Genomic DNA, 21,794 nt, shown 5'->3' with positions numbered 1-21,794 from the left:
AAGGCTGGAATCACAGCCAGAATGGAATTCACTTCTAGAGGAGACAAGGTAGCAGAGTTGAAAAGGAGATCGTGAGGATGATCAGAAAGTCAAACCCCAGCCAGGCGCGGTGGCTTACGCCTGTAATCCCAGCATTTTGGGAGGGTGAGGCGGCTGGATCACGAGGCCAGGAGATGAAGACCATCATGACTAACACAGTGAAACCCCATCTCTACTAAAAATACAAAAAATTAGCTGGGCGTGGTGGTGGGCGCCTGTAGTCCCAGCTACTCCAGAGGCTGAGGCAGGAGAAGGGCGTGAACCCGGGAGGCAGAGCGTGTAGTGAGCCGAGATTGTGCCACTGCACTCCAGCCTGGGTGACAGAGCGAGACTGCGTCTTAAAAAAAAAAAAAAAAAAGCCGGGCATGGTGGCTCACGCCTGTCATCCCAGCACTTTGGGAGGCCAAGGTAGGCCGATCAGGAGGTCAGGAGATCAAGACCATCCTGGCTAACATGGAGAAACCCCATCTCTACTAAAAATACAAAAAATTAGCCGGGCGTGGTGGCGGGCCCCTGTAGTCCCAGCTACTCGGGAGGCTGAGGCAGGAGAATGGCGTGAACCCAGGAGGCGGAGCTTGCAGTGAGCCAACATCATGCCACCGCACTCCATCCTGGGTGACAGAGCGAGACTCCATCTCAAAAAAAAAAAAAAAAGTCAAACCCCCTTTGGCCAGGTGCAGTGGCACACGCCTGTATTCTCAACACTTTGGGAGGCAGAGGCGGGTGGATCACCTGAGGTCAGGAGTTCGAAACCAGCCTGGCCAACATGGTGAAACCCCATCTCTACTAAAAATACAAACATTAGCTGGGCATGGTGGCAGGCACCTGTAATCCCAGCTACTCAGGAGGCTAAGGCAAGGAGAATCGCTTGAACCTGGAAGGCAGAGGTTGCAGTGAGCTGAGATCGCACCATTGCACTACAGCCTGGGGGACAAAGCGAGACTCCGTCTCGGAAAAAAAAAGAAAAGAAGAAAGAAAGTCAAGCCCCCTTAGATTAAGTCCTTCCTTTATTGAGTCCCTACAGAATGTTCTTGGGTCTGCCACCTTCTAGCTGTGCAGCTTCAGTCCAGGTCCTTAACCTCTCGGTGCCTCAGATTTGTTGGGTGAAAATGAGGACAGTAATAAAACTACCACACAGGGCTGTTTCAGAAATAGAATCTATAATATGTGCACAGAAATGATAGTAGAATGAGATTGTCTATGTAGAAGAGTGTTTATTGCTGGTACACAGTAAATTTTCAAAAATGGTGATTGGACCATTATGAGCATTCCCAAATGGGATATAATCTTCTTGAGAACAAGACTAACATTCTTCTTTAGAGCTTTGAGCTAAGGCCTCCATAAATGAAAGGCGATTCATAAATTCCTCTTGATTTCAAAGGACCTGGCACTCCTTTTTCAACCCTAAGCTCAGCAATGAGAGATCATCATCAGCTATGAGCAATGGACTTCCATGGATCTTTCCCATCTTGCTGCCCAGTCCTGCAAGACTTTCATCAGAACAGCACTAATGCGGATAAACACACCAGGGATGAGTGTGGGAGGGAATCAGTCTGCGAGAAATTCTTCATTCACTCTCCCCATACTCTCGCTCTTACATCCTGATACTTGAGTTATGTGTGTTCCCAAACCTGTTTATACCAGTTGTGCTTTTATACTGGAAGGATGTGATTTGGGGAACTATTAGTTAAACCAATGAACTACGAGAAATGAACCTAGTAAAACTAAGTTGAATGCTTTAGAGATACTTGATTAAGGTGAGTTGTTACCCCTCCCAACTCAAAATGCCACTGAATGAGAAGTGAACAAGACAACTGTAAAAGATTTGGGAGGCCGGGCGTGATGGTTCACGCCTATAATCCCAGCACTTTGGGAGGCTGAGGTGAGAGGATTGCTTGAGCCCAAGAGTTTGAGACCAGTCTGGGCAACATGATGAAACCCCGTCTCTATAGAAAAAATACAAAAATTCGTGGGCGTGGTGGCACACGCCTGTAGTCCCAGCTACCTGGGAGGCTGTGGCGGGGGCGGGGGCGGGGGCGGGGGGGGATGTCGGGGGAGTGGTGGAGGCTGCAGTGAACCAAGATCTAGCCACTGCACTCCAGCCTGGGTGATAGAGTGAAACTCTGTCTCAAAAAAGAAAGAAAGAGAGAAAAAGAGAGGGAGGGAGGGAGAGAGGGAGAGGGAAGGTGGGTGTGGAGAGGGAGAGAGACAGAGAAAGGAACAACTGAAGCTTTTTGGTTGGTTTATGTAAGGAAAATGAAGGTGAACACCGATGCAGGTTTCTCAGTGGTAGAGCCTTAGCCCAGGGTCATTGCTGAATGTGTTTTACGCTGGCATACAACATTTAAGGGATGGATGCCATTTTTATCATTTCTCCTTTCAATGAACTTTTCCAATTGTCTAACCAGATGTGGACTACAGTGGTTTCATATAAGAGGATTTCTAAATCAGGATTACAGAGCAAAACCCTCCAGGGGTGCGTGATAGGTTGGGAGCTGTGGTAGTCCAGGCAGAAATGGCTTCCCTGGGAAGGTGTTGAGGAAGAGGCGTCTCTGGAGACGTGCTTCATGAGGAGAGAAGCTGAAGTGTTGCAAACAACACTGGCTGGGGTGGGTGAAACCTGGGAAGAGGGGGTGAAACCTGGGAAGAAATGGGGTGTGGCACTAGGGTTCATAAATAGTAGCTGTGGTTAGATTTTTTTTTTTTTTTTTTTTTGAGACGGAGTCTTGCTCTGTCTCCCAGGCTGGAGTGCAGTGGCGCAATCTCGGCTCACTGCAAGCTCCGCCTCCCGGGTTCACGCCATTCTCCTGCCTCAGCCTCTCCGAGTAGCTGGGACTACAGGCACCCACCACCACGCCCGGCTAATTTTTTGTATTTTTAGTAGAGACGGGGTTTCACTGTGGTCTCGATCTCCTGACCTCGTGATCCGCCCACCTCGGCCTCCCAAAGTGCTGGGATTACAAGCATGAGCCACCGCGCCTGGCCAGATTTTTTTTTCTTTTTCTTTTTCTTTTTTTTTTTTGAGACAGAGTCACTGCCCAGGCTGGAGTGCAATGGTGCGATATCGGCTCACTGCAACATCCGCCTCCCAGATTCAGGCAGTTCTCCTGTCTCAGCCTCCTGAGTAGCTGGGATTACAGGTGCCCACCACCACACCCAGCTAATTTTTGTATTTTTAGGAGAAACAGGGTTTCACCATATTGGTCAGGCTGGTCTCAAACTCCTGACCTCAGGTGATCCGCCTGCCTCAGCCTCCCAAAGTGCTGGGATTACAGGCGTGAGCCATGGCACCCAGCCTGTGGTTAGTTTTTATTACTATATGTTACAAATTACTTTTAAATTCTTGCCGAAAACAATGTGGCAGGCCACTGGAGGTCTCAATCCCTTCTTAAGAAACTGGTCCTTTGTTCCAGAAGGTTCATTAGCTGCTGCGGCAGTTAGATGCAGTGGTTCAGGAATGTGAGTGGGGATGTGTGTGGACAAGAACACTCACTAGAGACCCTTTTTTCTTGCCCCAGCAGTTGTTTCCTGTCAGTTATGGAGTGATGAGGTCATGCACTTCATTCTGGCCAGTCATTGATATGATTTGGCATTCTCTGCATGCCAGGCAAGAGTGACTGCTCTTCAGGCCAGATCTTCCTTCAAGATGGATGTTATCTCCTTTTTAGGAAGGAGGAAACAGAGAGACCACGTAACTTGGCGTGGCCACACAGTGAGTCATGCAGTTAGTAAAGATGGAATTCATACCCAGGTCTGCCTGACTCTGGGATTCTGAAGAATTACATGGTTCTGCCGGGCGCGGTGGCTCACGCCTGTAATCCCAGCACTTTGGGAGGCTGAGGCAGGCGGATCACGAGGTCAGGAGATCGAGACCATCCTGGCTAATACAGTGAAACCCCGTCTCTACTAAAAATACAAAAAATTAGCCGGGCGAGGTGGCGGGTGCCTGTAGTCCCAGCTACTCGGGAGGCTAAGGCAGGAGAATTGCTTGAACCCAGGAGGCGGAGGTTGCAGTGAGCCGAAATTGCGCCACTGCACTCCAGCCTGGGCAACACAGCGAGACTCTGTCTCGAAAAAAAAAAAATCCTGACACCAAACCAATGAGGTAAGTACTATCATTATTCCCATTTTTCAGATGGGAATAAAGTGAGTGACCAAGAGGCTGAATATCTTCTCCAAAGCCAAAGAGCCAGGAAGTGGCAGAGATCCAAACCCAGGCGATTTGGGTGCCAGGGCTCAAGCACTTCCCCATGCAGCCACTGCCTCGAGAAATAAAAAGACTCACCAGACACTTCCTCTGTGCTAGGTGCTTGAGTTCCTGCACATGTTTCCAGGGGTGGGCATGAGACAAGACAGCCAGTCCCACGACATTGTTAGAATGACAGCCTCCGGCTCTTGTCGTCCAGGATATCATTGTGCCTGTTTTAATTTTCCTGAACCACACAGCATGGTAAAAACAAAACAAAACAAGACAAAAAGCCTTCTCTGCTCTGCTTGATCATGGATATTCCTTGATCTTGGGTTCTCAAGATCTGTCTTTACATGGCTTTCCTTCACCAGTGAGGCTCTGAACTTCTTGGCAGCACTCCTCCCCAGATCTCTTTAATCAAGACCTGTACCTGGCTCCGTGTAGGTACCAAATAAATTGATGAGAAAATGAATGAATGTATGAGTAAATAAGTAGGTGAATGACAATAAATGGATATGTGATAGAGAAGTGAGTGAATAAACAGAACCAGTGAGTGAGTGAATGAATGAATGAATGAACTCCTTGGGGCAGGGCATGGGTTTGACTAACACCTAAGGACTGTTCTGAGAAGAACCTCTGACCTTTCCTGTGTGTGCACCATTATGCCAGCGTCTGCTACTGGGTTGCCAATGGGTAATGACTTCCTTTCTTAGGACTGCCCCCCAACCTCCTTATTCTTGGAGCCTGGGCACACGCACAGCTGGGTGGCTCTTCAGCTGATACTGCCTTAACTGCTTTAACTCCGCTTGCTGTGCTGTCCAGGCTTCTGCAAATAGCCCAGATGTGGCCATCCTCCAGAGATCTCCAACATTAACTGTGAAGGGCCCGGAATAAAACCTAGTATTAGTAGGCCAGGCGCGGTGGCTCACGCCTGTAATCTCAGCACTTTGGGAGGCCGAGGCTGGCAGATCATGAGGTCAGGAGATCGAGACCATCCTGGCTAACGGGGTGAAACCCCGTCTCTACTAAAAATACAAAAAATTAGCCGGGCGTGGTGGCGGGCGCCTGTAGTCCCAGCTACTCGGGAGGCTGAGGCAGGAGAATGGCGTGAACCCGGGAGGCGGAGCTTGCAGTGAGCCGAGATCGCGCCACTGCACTCCAGCCTGGGCGACAGAGCGAGACTCCCGTCTCAAAAAAAAAAAAAAAAAAAAAAAGAACACCAGTAAGCGTCTACCGCAGGCCCTACACAAGTAGGCCCTTGTACTCACTGGCATCGCGCTCCCGGGGCCCCCAGGAATGAGGCACTGAGATCCCACCCCAAGCCGCTGGGGGCGCCATTCTACTTCGCTCCTACGGAAATGGGACTTCGATGTCTTTCTGCGCTCGCGCGCCACGGACACTCACTTCCGGCCCTGCGCACTCAGGGTCTGAGGCCGCTAGTAGTTGGGTGAGTGGAGGCTGGAGTTTTCTCGGACTCTGAAACGCACCGCCCCGTGAGACCCTGCCCTGTGTGTCGCAGGAACACATGTCACCCCACAGCTCTCTTTGACCTCCCGACCACTCATTCCTGCCTAACCCTTGCATTCCTTCCTCAGCCTCAAGGTCCCAGTGCCACCCTCTCCCCCACGACCCCTTTAGTCAGGCATGCGACCTCCACACACGTCTCACTTTATGTGATGGACCAGTCGCATCTCTCTCTCCTCCCTCAGTTGCCTTTTCAGAGGCCACCTCCCCCGTAGAGCCTTTGTGCGGGGATGAGGAGGAGTGTCTTGGGTCGAGAACAGGCCCCTGTAACCCTCTGAGCGCCGCTTTATTCCGTCTCTCTCCGCCGTTTATAGAGGGTCACCATGAAGCCCAATCCCTTCGTGACCTCGGACCGCAGTAAAAACCGCAAACGTCACTTCAGTGCCCCCTCACACGTGCGCAGGAAGATCGTGTCATCCCCGCTCTCGAAGGAGCTGCGGCAGAAGTACAATGTCCGCTCCATGCCCATCCGCAAGGTCGACGAGGTCCAGGTACGTCTCCCTCCAGCGCTAGTGGCGCTCGGACACCTTTGCCTAAGAACGTCATGCGTGGAGCATTCACAGACTGACATGCCTCAGGACTCTGGCAAGTAGTGTGACCCTTCAGATGTGTTAGGCCAGTGATAGGGTTCAGAGCCCCCAGAGTGCCTGCGTTGCTTTAGAGCATTTAATTATTTAATAGTAATAATAAAATTTAATAAAACAGTATGTCAGCCAAGCAAAAACCTGCTTTTTTGTTTGTTTTGTAGAGATAGGGTCTTGCTATGTTGCCCAGGCTGGTCTCGGAACTCCTGGCCTCAAGTGATCCTCCCACCTCAGCCTCCCAAAGCACTGGGATTACAGGTGTGAGCCACCGTGCCCCGCCAAAAATACTTTTGATTTAACCTTCTGGCTGCTAGTTTGCCAAGTGTTGTTGCCCAAGGTGGCTTGTTGAACCAGACTGTAGGGGAAGGTGCTGCAGTGAGAGTAGTGTTTTAGTATATTTGGGTGTAGTGGGATTGATGGACAGAGATTTGTGGGAGCTGGCCATGTGATAGCATTGGATTTGGCAGGAGAAATGGTAAAGATGCAGCGAGTCACTCTTTGATAATTTCTAAAAGACTGGCCCATGTGAGAATGTACAAGCCCTCTGTTCTCTGTGATTGAAGCTTAGAATGCATGAGAGGAGGGAAGGGAGTTGGATATGAGTGAAATAAGCAGGGGCTAGATTCATTCCTCAAAGGAATATTTATGGAGCACTTACCAGACATTGTTCTACGACAAGATTGACAAGGCCCTTGTTCTCATGGAGATCACGTTTTAGAGCAGGGTTTCCTAGCCTCAGCGCTATTGATATCTTGGACTGGATAATTGTTGTGGGGGAGGGGGGTGGTGGGAGCTGTCCTGTGCATTGTAGAATGTTTAGCAGCATCCCTGGCCTCTCCCCACTAGATGCCAGTGGCACTCCCTCCCTTCACAGTTGTGACAAGCAAAAATATTTCCAGATATTGCCAAATGCTTCCCTCACTCAGTTAAGAACTATTGTCTTAGAGAATGAAATGACATAAGGTGATGAGGCTTGGTGTATCATCTGAGACACTGGGAACTCTTTGAAGGTTTGGGGATATGTTAAGGAGGAAAAAATGTGGAATTAAGCTGGGAGTGTGACAGGAAGAGTGGAAAGAGTAGTTCAGAGGTAGGATCAGCAGTTTCAACCCCCTCTCTCCTGGATCCTTCCCATCAGACATGTTCTAGAATGGGGGAATTGCAAATACTTATGGGGGATAGGTAGGGATAGCTCACTTCCCTAAATAAGGGAAGAAAAAAAGAAAATGGCAAACTGGAAAGCTCAAGCCTCACATATAAGATATAATCATCTACCTTTAGCTCATTGATGCCTGGGGGAAATGCAGGCCCATTGTTAGATTCTTGGATTTTCAAAGAGAGCTGGAAAATTTGGATTCACTTCCCTAGCCCCACATTTCCTTCCAGCTACTACACTTTGTTCTCTATTCATAACCAACCTCCTCAAGAGAGCTGTCTACACTTCCTCATCTCCCATTCACTCTTGGATACTCTTCAGTCTATTCCCTGTCCCCACTACATTATAGAACCTACCTTGGCGTAGATCACTAATAACCCCTTCGTGACTGAATCCAGTGGACACATCTAGCATCTCTTCCTGCTTTGTGTTCTCTACGTAGGAAAAGAATAGGTAATAATCCATTCTTAGAGCTTTAAATGTCTGCTGTGTGCTAACAACTCCCTCTTTTATATCCCAGTCCAGACCACTTTAGACAACCTATATATCTGACTACCTATAACACAGACCTATAAATCTGACTACCTACTGAACGTCTCTATTTAGGTAGCCTATTGACATTTCAAGCTTCTTATCCAAGAGTACTCTTGATCCTAACACTCTCACTGCCTCCAGAATCCAACTCTCTTCCCATCTTCCACATCTCCAGTAAGTGCCATTTATATCTCCCCAGTTGCATATGCCCCTAAACCTTCGTTATCTTTAACAACGCTCTTTAACCCCCTCTTGTAATCTACCATCAAGGCTTGTTGATTCTACCTCCAAAGTAAGTCTTGAACCTATTTCCAGTCCAGTTCAAGGCAGCATTGCAGCTCTCTTACCTTTGTCCATTTTCCACAGAGTGGTATTATTTGCAAATTAGGTCCTATTTAAAACCTTTGGCAGGCTGGGCATGATGGCTCACGCCTGTAATCCTAGCAGTTTGGGAGGCCAAGGCGGGTGGATCCCCTGAGCTCAGGAGTTTGAGACCAGCCTGGGAAACATGGTGAAACTCCATCTCTACTAAAAATACAAAAAATTAGCCAGGCATGGTGGTGCACACCTGTAATCCCAGCTACTCAGGAGGCTGAAGCATGACAATCGCTTGAACCCGGGAGGAGGAGGTTGCAGTGAACCAAGATTGTGCCATTGCACTCCAGCCTGGGCGACAGAGTGAGACTCTGTCTCAAAAACAACAACAACAACAACAAAACCAGCCAGGCACAGTGGCTCATGCCTGTAATCCTAGCACTTTGGGAGGCCGTGGTGGGCAGATCATGAGGTCAGGAGATTGAGACCATCCTGGCTAACATGGTGAAACCCGTCTCTACTAAAAATATAAAAAATTAGCCAGGCGTGGTGGTGGGCGCCTGTAGTCCCAACTACCTGGGAGGCTGAGGCAGGAGAATGGCGTGAACCCAGGAGGCAGAGCTTCCAATGAGCCAAGATTGTGCCACTGCACTCCAGCCTGGGCGACAGGGTGAGACTCTGTCTCAAAAAAAAAAAAAAAATCCTTTGGCAGTTTTATATCTGCCAAAACTGACCTGTGCATTTTACTGTATGTAAATGATGCCTCAGTTAAAAATAAAATGATTTCAAATTGTGTTCATTGCTATGAAGAAAATGTAAAGGATGCTATGATATTGATTAAAGGACCTGAGAAGGCTTCTCTGAGGAACTAATAAATTTAAGAGAAGACCTGAAAAATGAGGAGTTAGCCAGGTGCTTACCAATGGTGCCTGATGTGCTTATAAAATCTAAAATCATGGCCAGGCATGGTGACTCACACCCGTAATCCCAACATTTTGGGAGGTTGAGGTGGGTGGATCACCTGAGGTCAGGAGTTCGAGACCAGCCTGGCCAACATGGTGAAACCCCGTCTCTACCAGAAATACAAAAATTAGGTGTGGTGGCACACACCTGTAATCCCAACTACTCGGGAGGCTGAGGCAGGGGAATCGCTTTAACCTAGGAGGTAGAGGTTGCAGTGAGCCGAGATTGTGCCACTGCACTCCAGCCTGGGCAACAGAGTGAAACTCGGTCTCAAAAAAAAAAAAAAAAAAAAAAAAAATCTAAAATCATTGACTGCAAGGCCCTGTATGGGCCAATCCTGGTCTACTTCTCCATCCTCATCTCCTCCTAATGCCCATGTGCTCTACACTTTAACCATACTGGGCTTCTGGGGTCTTTATATACACCTTGATCTTTTCTCCCACTGGAATGTTCTCTCTGCCTGGAGTGCTTTTCTTTCTCTCCTTTACCTAGGTAACTCCTCATTTTTCGGGTCTTACCTTAAATGTCCGTTCCTCAGAGAAGCCTTCCCAGATCTTTTAACCAATATTATAGCATAGCATTCTTTATTTTTTCTTCGTAGCAGTAAGCACAATTTGAAATAATTTTATTTCTAACTGAGGCATAATTTACACACAGTAAAATGCACAGGTCAGTTTTGGCAGTTGTAAAACCAAATAGCCATTACCCTAATTATGATTAGACCGTTAAAAAGACCATTTTTAATCATCCCAGTAAGTTCCTATGTGACTTATTCCAGTTAGTGCTCATATATTGTATATGTACTCATCAGGCTAAGCTCCATGAAAGCTGGCCATCAGGCTAAGCTCCATGAAAGCAGAGAGTTCATCTTGTTTGTTGTCTGACCTCAGTGCAGAGCCTGACACTTGGAGAGGAGAAGGGTCAGTCAATATTTGTTGAATGAATGAAAACAATTTTTTGACTAGATAAGATGTAGAAGGTGAGATAGAGAAGGAGGGCAAAGAGGGAGAAGGAGCTGCTGTTGAAATATATATATATATATATATATTTTTTTAATAGAAACATTTATTTATTATTTATTTAAAAATAGGTATTGCTTTGCTGCCCAGGCTGGTCTCAAACTCCTGGCTTCAAGCAATCCTTCTGCCTTGGCCTCCCAAAGTGCTGGGATTACAGGCATGAGCCACAGTGTCTGGCCTGTTGCCTTTTTTTTTTTTTTTTTTTTTTTGAGACAGAGTTTCACTCTTGTTGCCCAGGCTGGAGTGCAGTGGCACAATCTCGGCTCACTGCAACCTCCGCCTCCCGGGTCAAGCCATTCTCCTCCCTCAGCCTCCCAAGTAGCTGAGATTACAGGCACACACCACCACGCCCGGCTAATTTTCATATTTTTAATAGAGATGGGGTTTTACCATGTTGGTCAGTCTGGTCTCGAACTCCTCACCTCAGGTGATCCACCCGCCTCAGCCTCCCCAAATGCTGGGATTACAGGCGTGAGCCACAGCGCCCGGCTGCCTGTTGCCATTTTTTGAATGCCTAAGAGGTATGAATTGTTTCAGCCAAAGGCCATACTGGCTGAACTCTTCTCCACCAGGGAAATAAAATAGCCCTGATTGGGTTTGTTAATATTGCCTCCTCTCACAGGATCTTCTGAATCTTACTTACCTTCCTCCTTCTCTGAGTAGGTGATGGTTCCTCCTACTTTACAGAGAAAATTGAAGTTATCAGCCAGGAACTTTCAGAAATCGTGGCTCCACACCTACACGTTTACCTGTAGTTCCACCCCTCTTATTTTCTTTCCCTCCTGTTACAATAAAAGAAATATCCCAGTGCAGTGGCTCACGCCTGTAATCTCAACACTTTGAGGGGCCAAGACGGGTGGATCGCTTGAGGCCAGGAGTTTGAGACCAGCCCGGCCAACATGGCGAAATTCCATCTGTACTAAAAATATAAAGATTAGCTGGGCGTGATGGCACATGCCTGTAATCCCAGCTACAAGGGAGGCTGAGGCAATGAGATATCACTTGAACCCAGAAGGCGGAGGTTGCGGTGAGCCAAGATCACGCCACTGCACTCCAGCATGGGTAACACAGCAAGTCTCTGTCTCAAGAAAAAAAAAAAAAAAAAGAAATATCCCTATTTCTGCCTAAGCCTAATCCATCTGCCGCTGGGTGCCGCTCCATTCTTCTCTTGGAGCTTTTTTGGTCCTTTATCTTCTTTCTCTGTAGTTTCTTTTACCCTCTTCCTCCATACTTGTTCCTTCCTATCAGCATTTAAACAATCATGTTTTCCCTTCTTTAAAAATAAAAAATAAAAAAAAAGTTCCCTTAGCCTTCCATCCCCCTCAAACATCTATCCCCTTCTCATCTTCAGAGCCAAGCTCCTTTGGACTGTCTTTTCTCACCTTCACCTTCTCCCCTGGTACACTCATCACTTTACTGTAAATGGCTTCCATCCCACCACTCACTAAAGGCATTCCCGCCACAGCCACTGGTGATGACCTTGTTGTCAGATCTGTTAAATACCTTACCCTCTGTGTACCTGATAGTCCCACAGAATTTGACATTCTTCTCTTGGCTGCTGTAACACCACACTTGCATGATTTCCCATTCACTCTGGCTATGTTAATCTCTCACAAGCTCTTCCAAAATGCTGGCTTTTCTCACATGTGTACATTCTGCCCTTTTCTCATACCATCACTCCTTGAGCAAAATGAAGCTTCTAATTGCCTCTCTGTGGATGACTCCCACGTCTCTATTGCTGGCCCAGTGCATTCCAGCTGTGTCTGAATTCTCTATTAGAATGTCCCCAGATGCCTCAAATTTAGCATGTTCCAAACTAAACTATTTCCTCCTAAAATATGGGGCTTCCCCAATGTTCTCTGCGTCTGGCAAAGGCATTTCCATCCATCTGGTTGCCCAAGCCAGACTCTGAGTATCATCCTTCCCTCTTCATCCTCACCTCTCCAGTCTAGTCGACCAGTCGATTTAGTCTTATCCTGTCTCCTATCTTCCTCTTCACTATGTCCAGAGGTTATCCACTTCTCTTTTTAAAAATTTTTTAAATTAATTTTTAATTTTATTTTATTTTGAGATAGGGTCTCACTCTGTTGCCCAGGCTGGAGTACAGTGGTGCAAAAACAGGTTGCTGTAGCCTCAACCTCCTGGGTTCAAGTGATCCTCCCACCTCAGCCTCCCGAGTAGCTGAGACCATAGGCGCATGCCACCATGTCTGGCTAACTGTTTTTTTTTTTTTTTGTAGAGACGGGGTCTTGCTGTTGCCTCGGCTGGTGTCCAACTCCTGGACTCAAGCAGTCCACCTGCCTCAGCTTCCTAAAGTGCCAGGATTACAGGCGTGAGCCACCATGCCCGGCCTAAGATCTTTCTTCAGTCTTGGCCAGGGGCAGTGGCTCACACATGTAATCCCAGCACTTTGGAAGGCCAAGGTGGATGCATCTCTTGAGCTCAGGTGTTTGAGACCAGCCTGGGCAACATGGTGAAACCGTGTCTCTTAAAAAACATGTATCTTTCTTCAGTCTTGATGGTAGTTAACAAGACTTCTTCCAGGTGTGTCCCGAGAGTCTCTGGTCATGTGGTCTGTGGTAGATTTTTCATTGAGATATGATTGTCCTCTTCAACCTAAAAATCGCCTTGGAAAGTAAGCCGAACAAGCTATATACGTAGACATTTTAGGAGTATTGGGGCTCTCTAGTTCTTTATAAGTGGTATTTCCTCTATGCTTATTAATCAGAGTCACATCGTACCTGGTGTTTTTTTTTTTTTTTTTTTTGAGGCGGTTTCTCACTCTGTCGCCAGGCTGGAGTGCAGTGTGGCACCATCTTGGATCACTGCAACCTCCGCCTTCCGGGTTCAAGTGATTCTCCTGCCTCAGCCCCCTGAGTAGCTGGGACTACAGGCGCCCACCACCACGCCCAGCTAATTTTTGTATTTTTAGTACAGACAGGGTTTCACCATGTTGGCCTGGATGGTCTCGATCTCTTGACCTCATGATCCACCCACTTTGGCCTCCCAAAGTGCTGGGATTACAGGTGTGAGCCACCGCGCCCGGCCCACATGCATAGTGTTTAATAAGCTCTTGTGGCTGGGCATGGTGGCTCACACCTGTAATCCCAGCACTTTGGGAGGCCGAGACAGGCAGATCACTTGAGGTCAGGAGTTCGAGACCAGCCTGGCCAATATGGCGAAACCCGATCTCTACTAAAAATACAAAAATTAGCCAGGCCTGCTGGTGTGTGCCTATAATTCCAGCTACTTGGGAGGCTGAGGCAGGAGAATCACTTGAACCTGGGAGGTGGAGGTTGCAGTGAGCCAAGATCATGCCACTGCCCTCCAGCCTGGAAGAACAGAGCGAGACTCTGTGTCAAAAATAAATAAATAAATAAATAAGCTCTTGCTTTCAAGGAAACCCTAATCTAGTTGGTTTTTGAATAGAGTAGATTTTTAGTACAGTAAAACAGCCTGTGAGATTTTAAATTTTTTTTCTGACTTTAAAATATTTGTATTAAATGTAGAAATGTTGAAATTTAGAAGAATATAAATCTAAAAAAACAGTCATCTATAATCCTACTTCCTGCCTAATGGTAGCTGTTACCAATATTTTTATATATATATTTTATCCCACTGTGTCCTGCTATATATATGAAATGTGTGTGTATGTATACATATATACACATATGTACATGTGTATGTATACATATACACATATGTACATATGTGTATATGTATACATATGTGTATATATCACATAAATATATGTGTGTATGATACATATATGTATATATTACATATAAGTACATATATGTATGTATATGATACATATATATGACATAAATACATATACATGTATATGCACATATGTAATATACATTATGTATATACATACACACATATAGTTTGAGTATCTCAAATTCAGAATGCTCCAAAATCTGAAACTTTGTCAACGTGATGGTCAAAGGAAGTGCTCTTCGGAGCTTTTGGGATTTCGGATTTTCAGATTTGGGGTGCTTAGCTAGTAATGCAGATATTCCAAAATCCCAAAAACCCTAAATCCAAAACACTTCTGGTCTGAAGCATTTCGAATAAGGGATACTTGACATATATATATGTATATATATGGTTCAGAGTATATTCTATATGTAGTTTTGTATTCTTTTTCCTCTAAAGCTCATATCGCACATTTCTGTGGGATCCAGGTAAAAAATCTCCACCCGGCCGGGCGCGGTGGCTCACGCCTGTAATCCTAGCACTTTGGGAGGCCGAGGCGGGTGGATCACGAGGTCAGGAGATTGAGACCACGGTGAAACCCCGTCTCTACTAAAAATACAAAAAATTAGCCGGGCGCAGTGGTGGGCGCCTGTAGTCCCAGCTACTCCGGAGGCTGAGACAGGAGAATGGCGTGAACCCGGGAGGCGGAGCTTGCAGTGAGCCAAGATCGCGCCACTGCACTCCAGCCTGGGCGACAGAGCGAGACTCCGTCTCAAAAAAAAAAAAAAGTCTCCACCCAACCATAACACAGCACAGATTTATATCAGAAAAGTAGCTAATTTTTGACTGCCAGGATTAAGCTGCTTTTGACAAAGTTATATGTTTAGCCCATGTGTTCCTCCTGATGGTTAGCTTCCTCGTTATGATCATGCACTACAAATGGAGGGGGATTCTCTTTTGTGTTTTCTCTTGGGTAGTTCGAGGACACTACAAAGGTCAGCAAATTGGCAAGGTAGTCCAGGTGTACAGAAAGAAATATGTCATCTACATCGAGCGGGTGCAGCGTGAGAAGGCCAACGGCACAACCGTCCACGTGGGCATTCACCCGAGCAAGGTATGGTCAAGGACTGAGTGGCAATAGCAGCCATGGAGTGTGTCAATACTGTTAAAAGTTATTGGTATTTTGGTACTCCCTGCACAGTTGGCTGAGGCGGGCCAGGTGGACTTGACTGATTCAGTAGCTTTGTGATATCATCAAAGATCCAGATTTTTCTTCTCTTTTCTGTTTTGCCTTTCTTGGTGATGGCTGTGTCTTTTTTTTTTGAGACGGACACTCGCTCTGTCACCAGGCTGGAATGCAGTGGCGCAATCTTGGCTCACTGCAACCTCTGCCTCCTGGGTTCAAGCGATTCTTCTGCCTCAGCCTCCTAAGTATCTGGGACTACAGGCACACACCACCACGCCCGGCTAATTTTTATATTTTTAGTAGAGATGGGGTTTCACCATGTTGGCCAGGATGGTCTTGATCTCCTGACCTCGTGATCTGCCCACCTCAGCCTCCCAAAGTGCTGGGATTACAGGTGTTAGCCACCACGCCCGGCTGATGGCTATGTCTTTAAGCTGGTTGCAAGAGGCTTCCAAGTGTTCCAGGCATCACTTCCCCTACCACATAATATTCAGAGGCATAAGAGAGAATATATCTTCCTGTAGCCCTCATGCCTACCTGGTGGAACATGCTATTTCTCCTTTGTGTTCCTATTTTATATTGTGTTATAGGGTCTGTTTTCCTTGCAGAGTTTCAGTTCCTTAAAAGCTGAATGGCTGAGGTCTTACTTAACTTATGATGTCTATATTGCTCAATAGCTGGTGGGGATGCGGAAATAAAGATCTGTTTTCTCACTCCTGGCAGGTGGTTATCACCAGGCTAAAACTGGACAAGGATCGGAAAAAAATTCTTGAACACAAAGCCAACTCTCGACAAGTCGGAAAAGAGAAAGGCAAATATAAAGAAGAACTTATTGAGAAAATGCAGGAATAAATAGAATCTCTTGTGCAACCACGGTTTAACCGGAGATTTTGAGGCTAGTGTGTGTTTCTTTCGAACTTTTCAGAATGTCTCTGGAACATTTCATTTCCTGTTTTGTTACCTGTGGCTCTGTAAATCTACTTTTGCAATTTTAATTAATAATTTTATGAGTAAAAATGGGAAATGCTTCCTAATTCCAAATAGTATTTGCATTGTTTTATAAATAAATTCCACTTACTATCAATTCCCTTTTGCCGGTCTTTTCCTATTTAATGTGTGGAACAGCAAAATCGCAGGGGTAGGGTTAAATGGCCCTCCTCTTGCCTGGACTCTTGTGCTGCTGAAGTAGAAAGGGCAGGGCTCTAGTCCTATACAGACAGGCCTCATCATCTTGCCCAGGCTGGTCCTGAACTCCTAGGCCCAAATGATCCTCCTGCCTTGGCCTCTCAAAGTGTTGGGATTACAGGCATGAACTGCCATGCTCTGGTCCTTGACGCAGGGATTTGCCCCACTCAGTAGCAGTCGTAATGTGCACTGTCACATCTCAGGCCTGATAGATTGCTCTCTGGCCTCCTGACTTGTGCTTCCCCAGCTTTCTCTCCAAGTGCCAACCAAACCAAATCATGTGCAGCTCCCTGAACAGGCTTATCTTCTCAAAGTTTTGACTTTGCAATTGCCATTTTCATGTGACTAAAAAGCCCGTTTTCTTCTGGAACTAACTTGAGAAACTGGCAGCCTACAGGAAAGATTTAACTGAGATACTGTTTTTCCACTATATTTTATAATTTTAAAAAATTTCCAACATTTAAAATGTGGGAGACTTCACAGAGAATCACCTGCTTCACCTGGCTCCATGGGGCTCTCCCTCTTTTGCAGTGTTAAGTGCAGCCAAGGGCTTGGCGGTTCCCTCTCCCACCTGCTCTGCTCCCATACGCTTCTTGCCTGGCCTCCATTGGCCTCCGCGTTAGACTCCTGGTCTAACTTTCAAGGAACTACATCTTCAAGATTTAGTTCCTTTGGCCAGGCACAGTGACTCATGCCTGTAATCTCAGAACTTTGGGATACTCGTGGGAGGATGGCTTGAGCCCAGGAGTGTAAGACCAGCCTGGTTAACTACTGAGACTCCACCACTACAAAAAAAAAAATTAATTTTTTTAATTAGAAAAAAAGATTTAGGCTGGCTGGGCGCAGTGGCTCAAGCCTGTAATCCCAGCACTTTGGGAGGCCGAGGCAGGCAGATCACGAGGTCAGGAGATCGAGACCATCCTGGCTAACACGGTGAAACCCCGTCTCTACTTAAAATACAAAAAAATTGGGCGGATCACGAGGTCAGGAGATCGAGACCATCCTGGCTAACACGGTGAAACCCTGTCTCTACTAAAAATGCAAAAAATCAGGCGGGTGTGGTGGCGGATGCCTGTAGTCCCAGCTACTCGGGAGGCTGAGGCAGGAGAATGGTGTGAACCCGGGAGGCGGAGCTTGCAATGAGCCGAGATCACGCCACTGCACTCCAGCCTGGGCAACAGAGCGAGACTCCGTCTCAAAAAAAAAAAAAAAAAGTCCATTTTGGCCGGGCGCGGTGGCTCACGCTTGTAATCCCAGCACTTTGGGAGGCCGAGGCGGGCGGATCACAAGGTCAGGAGATCGAGACCACGGTGAAACCCCGTCTCTACTAAAAAATACAAAAAAAAATTAGCCGGGCGTGGTGGCGGGCGCCTGTAGTCCCAGCTACTCGGAGAGGCTGAGGCAGGAGAATGGCGTGAACCCGGGAGGCGGAGCTTGCAGTGAGCCGAGATTGCGCCACCGCACTCCAGCCTGGGCGACAGAGCGAGACTCCGTCTCAAAAAAAAAAAAAAAAAACAAAAAAAAAACAAAAAAATTAGCCGGGCATGTTGGCGGGCGCCTGTAGTCCCAGCTACTCGGGAGGCTGAGGCAGGAGAATGACGTGAACCCGGGAGGCGGAGCTTGCAGTGAGCCGAGATGCGCCACTGCACTCCAGCCTGGGGGACAGAGCAAGACTCCGTCTCAAAAAAAAAAAAAAAAAAGAAAAAAAGATTTAGTTCCTTTGTCTGAGAGGTATGTGGTGAATAAAACTTTTTAGAAAATGTATCTCCAGGCCGGGCGCGGTGGCTCACGCTTGTAATCCCAGCACTTTGGGAGGCCGAGGCGGGTGGATCACAAGGTCAGGAGATCGAGACCACGGTGAAACCCCGTCTCTACTAAAAAATACAAAAAATTAGCCGGGCGTGGTGGCGGGCGCCTGTAGTCCCAGCTACTCGGAGAGGCTGAGGCAGGAGAATGGCGTGAACCCGGCAGGCGGAGCTTGCAGTGAGCCGAGATTGCGCCACTGCACTCCACCCCGGGCGACAGAGCGAGACTCCGTCTCAAAAAAATAAAAAAATAAAATAAAAAAAAAAAAAAAAAAAAAGAAAATGTATCTCCAGGGCCACATCCAAAATCCTCTGTCCCTGTGGAAAAAAAACAAAACAAAACTTTTTTTTTGAGACGGAGTCTCCGTCTTGCTTAGGCTGGAGTGCGGTGGCGCTATCTCAGCTCACTGCAACCTCCACCTCCCGGGTTCAAGTGAACCTCCTGCCTCAGCCTCTCAAGTAGCTGGGATTACAGGCGTGTGCCACCACGGGTTTTCCCCATGTTGGCCAGGTTGGTCTTGAACTCCTGACCTCAAGTGATCCGCCCACCTCAGCCTCCCAAAGTGTTGCAATTACAGGGATGAGCCACTGCACCTGTCCTAAAAAAAAAACACAAAAAATTTTTTTTAAAGAGAGGGTCTTGTTCTGTCACCCAGGTTGGAGTGCAGTGGTGTGATCTCAGCTCACTGCAGCCTTGACAGCCTAGGCTCAAGTGATCCTCCCACCTCAGCCTCCCAAGTAGCTGGGACTACAGGCATGTGCCACCACACCCAGCTAATATTTAAATTTTTTTGTAGATATGGGAGTCTCAGTATGTTACCCAGGCTGGTCTCAAATTCCTGGCCCTCAAGTGATTCTCCTGCCTTGGCCTCCCAAAGTGCTGGAATTAGACATGAGCCACCATGACTAGCCTAAAAAATAATAATGTATTGATTAAAATGTATCAAACAGCTTTTTATGACTTTCTAGTAATGGCTTATCTGACACTCTGGAGTTTCTTAATAAATGTTAATTGAATCAGTGTTGTTTCCCATTTTGACTGATGAAGAAAACAGACTTAGGTTAACTGTCCAAATCACAGCATAAGAAATGAAGCCAAGATTTGAACCTGAGCCAAATTGCATCAAAGGCCATTCACTTCCCACATTAGCCACTTACCTTTAGTCTTCCTTCCTTCATTCTTGTCAACCTTTCTCTGGAGTCTGATAAGAGACTGGACATTTATGTGGAACAGACAAGAACCTATGTGTTTGCAGCCAGTAGTGCTACTTAGAAAAGCATTATCTCCAACTGTCCAGGTCTAATCCTAGCTCTGCCACCTGGCAGTCGTCAGCCTTTGAGAAAGTTACTCGTCTCTGGACTTCCAAACAGATGATAATACCTGCTCTGCCTTCCTATCTCATCGAAAATGCAGTGATAAAATGGCAAGATCAGATGGCCGTTTCTGAGTACTCTTTGAAAGCTATGAGTACACAAATGTTAATTTCACTATCATTGTTCAGTTTACTTATATGTCCAATTCTGACATTCACTCTGCACTCAAAGAGGCAATTATTTTTCAGAAAAGAAATCAGTGAGTTTGGCAGGGCGCAGTGGCTCACACCTGTAATCCCAGCACTTTGGGAGGCCAAGGTGGGTGGATCACTTGAGGTCAGTAGTTCGAGACCAGCCTGGCCAACATGGTGAAACCCTGTCTCTACTGAAAATACAAAAATTAGCTGGGTGTGGTGGCACGCGCCTGAATCCTAGCTACTTAGGAGGCTGAGGCACTAGAATCGCTTGAACCCGGGAGGCGGAGGTTGCAGTGAGCCAAGATTGCGCCACTGCACTCTAGCCTGGGAGACAGAACGAGACTCCATCTCAAAAAAAAAAAAAAATCAGGGAGTTCAAAAACCACAAAACTCAAGATGTGTTCTCTGACTTGGCATTGGTACACTGAACTCACTGATACAAGGTAGACAGATACTGTCCTGTCCTTGGAGTCAGACAGATTTGGGTTCAAATCCTGCTCTTGTCCTTGGGAGGTCATTTTTCTGATTCTCTGTTTTTCTATCTATGTAAAAAGCTGCTAGGCACAGTGGCTCACACTTGTAATCCCAGCACTTTGGGAGCCTGAGGTGGAAGGATCGCTGGAGCCCAGGAGTTTCAGACCAGCCTGCGTAACATAGTGAGACCGCATATCGACAAAATAATTTAAAAACTAGCCAGATGTGGTGGCCCATGCCTGTAGTCCCAGCTACCCAGGAGGCTGAGGTGGGGAGGATTGTTTGAACTCAAAAGGTCAAGATTGCAGTGAGCCATGATGACATTGCACTCCAGCCCAGGCAACAGAGCGGAACCCTGCCTCAAAAATAAAACAAATAAATAAAACAGAGTAGGTGCCCACCATACAGCAACTGTATTATCATTAACATGCTGAGCTATGTATCTAATGAGTATAATGAGTAGGTTAACTAGTAAATTCTGAAATTTATATTTTCTAATTTGATTCTTGTCTTTGTTCTCAACCAATACATATTTTAGGACTCTAAGAGTTGCATGAAAGTCAGATTTCATACTAAACTCACAGCTCCTTACTCTATAGTCTGATACCTGGTCTGAGCTCCAGGCTCCAGCCATTACTTTCATTAGTAAATTTAAGTTATGATATCATCTAGGAATCAGACTTGGCTTGTTTTCAGCAACTTATTCCAAGAAAAATGACCAATAAGAGCTTTGAGAGCTGCAATCCCCCTATAGGTATCCAAATCATACCACACTGCTTATACTGAGCCAGGTTGATAATAATAATGCATGATCAAGAGCAAGAACTAGGCCTCGAGTTCTAATCTTAGCTCTGTCATTTCCTAGCTGTGTGACCTTGTGCAAAGTGCTTAACCTCTCTGGGCCTCAGGTTTGTCATTTATAAAATGGAGATAAAATTAGTACTTACATCATAGAGTTGTCAGACTTATTACTTGAGATAATGTGTGTAAAGCACAGAGTGCTCAGGAAGTTTTAGCTATTGTCTCTTAAAGGAGATTGGCAATGGAGTTTGTTCACAGGAACATAGAGAAAAGTTTTTCTCCAGGGAGTTGAGACAAATACTGATTCTTGAAAAAAGGGAAGGGTTTAAGGGCAACAGTGATGTGTTTGGGCTGCTGCAGGAAATGAGGATTGGAGAATGCCAGATGGGTGGGCCTGCCTATCAAAGTTCAGGATATGGGGTATTAGCTTGTTTTCTGGAATGAATGAATTATACAGTTTTCTACTGACCTTTTCATCACATTTGCAGATGTCCATTCCCTTGAGTGGTTCCCTTCTGCTATTCTGGGAAGATGCCAAACTTTTAAACTTCAGATAATTGCTTTTGAATGTCTGCTTTCACATTGCATAGGCGTGAGATGTTCAGCCACATAATTTTTTTTTTTCAGACAAGGTTTTCCCGTGTCACCTAGGCTGGAGAGCAGTGGCATGGTTTCAGCTCACCGCAACCTCTGCCTCCCAGGCTCAAGCGATCCTCCCACCTCAGCCTCCCAAGTAACTGGGACTATACAGGCACATGCTACCACTCCCAGCTAATTTTTGTGGTTTTTGTAAAGACGAGTTTTCGC

At 46.5% G+C, this 21,794-nt stretch overlaps 1 protein-coding gene across 1 annotated transcript; it reads left to right on the top strand.

The window, feature by feature from the left end:
* The first annotated feature begins 5,339 nt into the window (after positions 1-5,339).
* RPL26L1 (ribosomal protein L26 like 1) lies at positions 5,340-16,295 on the top strand. Its single transcript, XM_055285230.2, has 4 exons — positions 5,340-5,675; positions 6,067-6,247; positions 15,003-15,139; positions 15,935-16,295. The coding sequence occupies exons 1-4, from the start codon at positions 5,598-5,600 to the stop codon at positions 16,061-16,063; spliced, it is 525 nt and encodes a 174-aa protein (XP_055141205.1). The 5' UTR covers positions 5,340-5,597; the 3' UTR covers positions 16,064-16,295.
* Positions 16,296-21,794: the final 5,499 nt, after the last annotated feature.

The sequence above is a fragment of the Symphalangus syndactylus genome, chromosome 7 (assembly GCF_028878055.3).
Source record: "Symphalangus syndactylus isolate Jambi chromosome 7, NHGRI_mSymSyn1-v2.1_pri, whole genome shotgun sequence".
Taxonomy (NCBI): domain Eukaryota; kingdom Metazoa; phylum Chordata; class Mammalia; order Primates; family Hylobatidae; genus Symphalangus; species Symphalangus syndactylus.
Note: the sequence above shows the minus strand (reverse complement) of the source record. Positions and strands in the feature narration are given on the sequence as shown.

Coding starts and splice junctions, on each gene's coding strand:
- RPL26L1 (XM_055285230.2), top strand. CDS start 5,598: ATGTCTTTCTGCGCTCGCGCGCCACGGACACTCACTTCCGGCCCTGCG. Junction 6,248..15,002: donor GGTCGACGAGGTCCAGGTAC/GTCTCCCTCCAG, acceptor TCTCTTGGGTAG/TTCGAGGACACTACAAAGGT. Junction 15,140..15,934: donor TGGGCATTCACCCGAGCAAG/GTATGGTCAAGG, acceptor CACTCCTGGCAG/GTGGTTATCACCAGGCTAAA.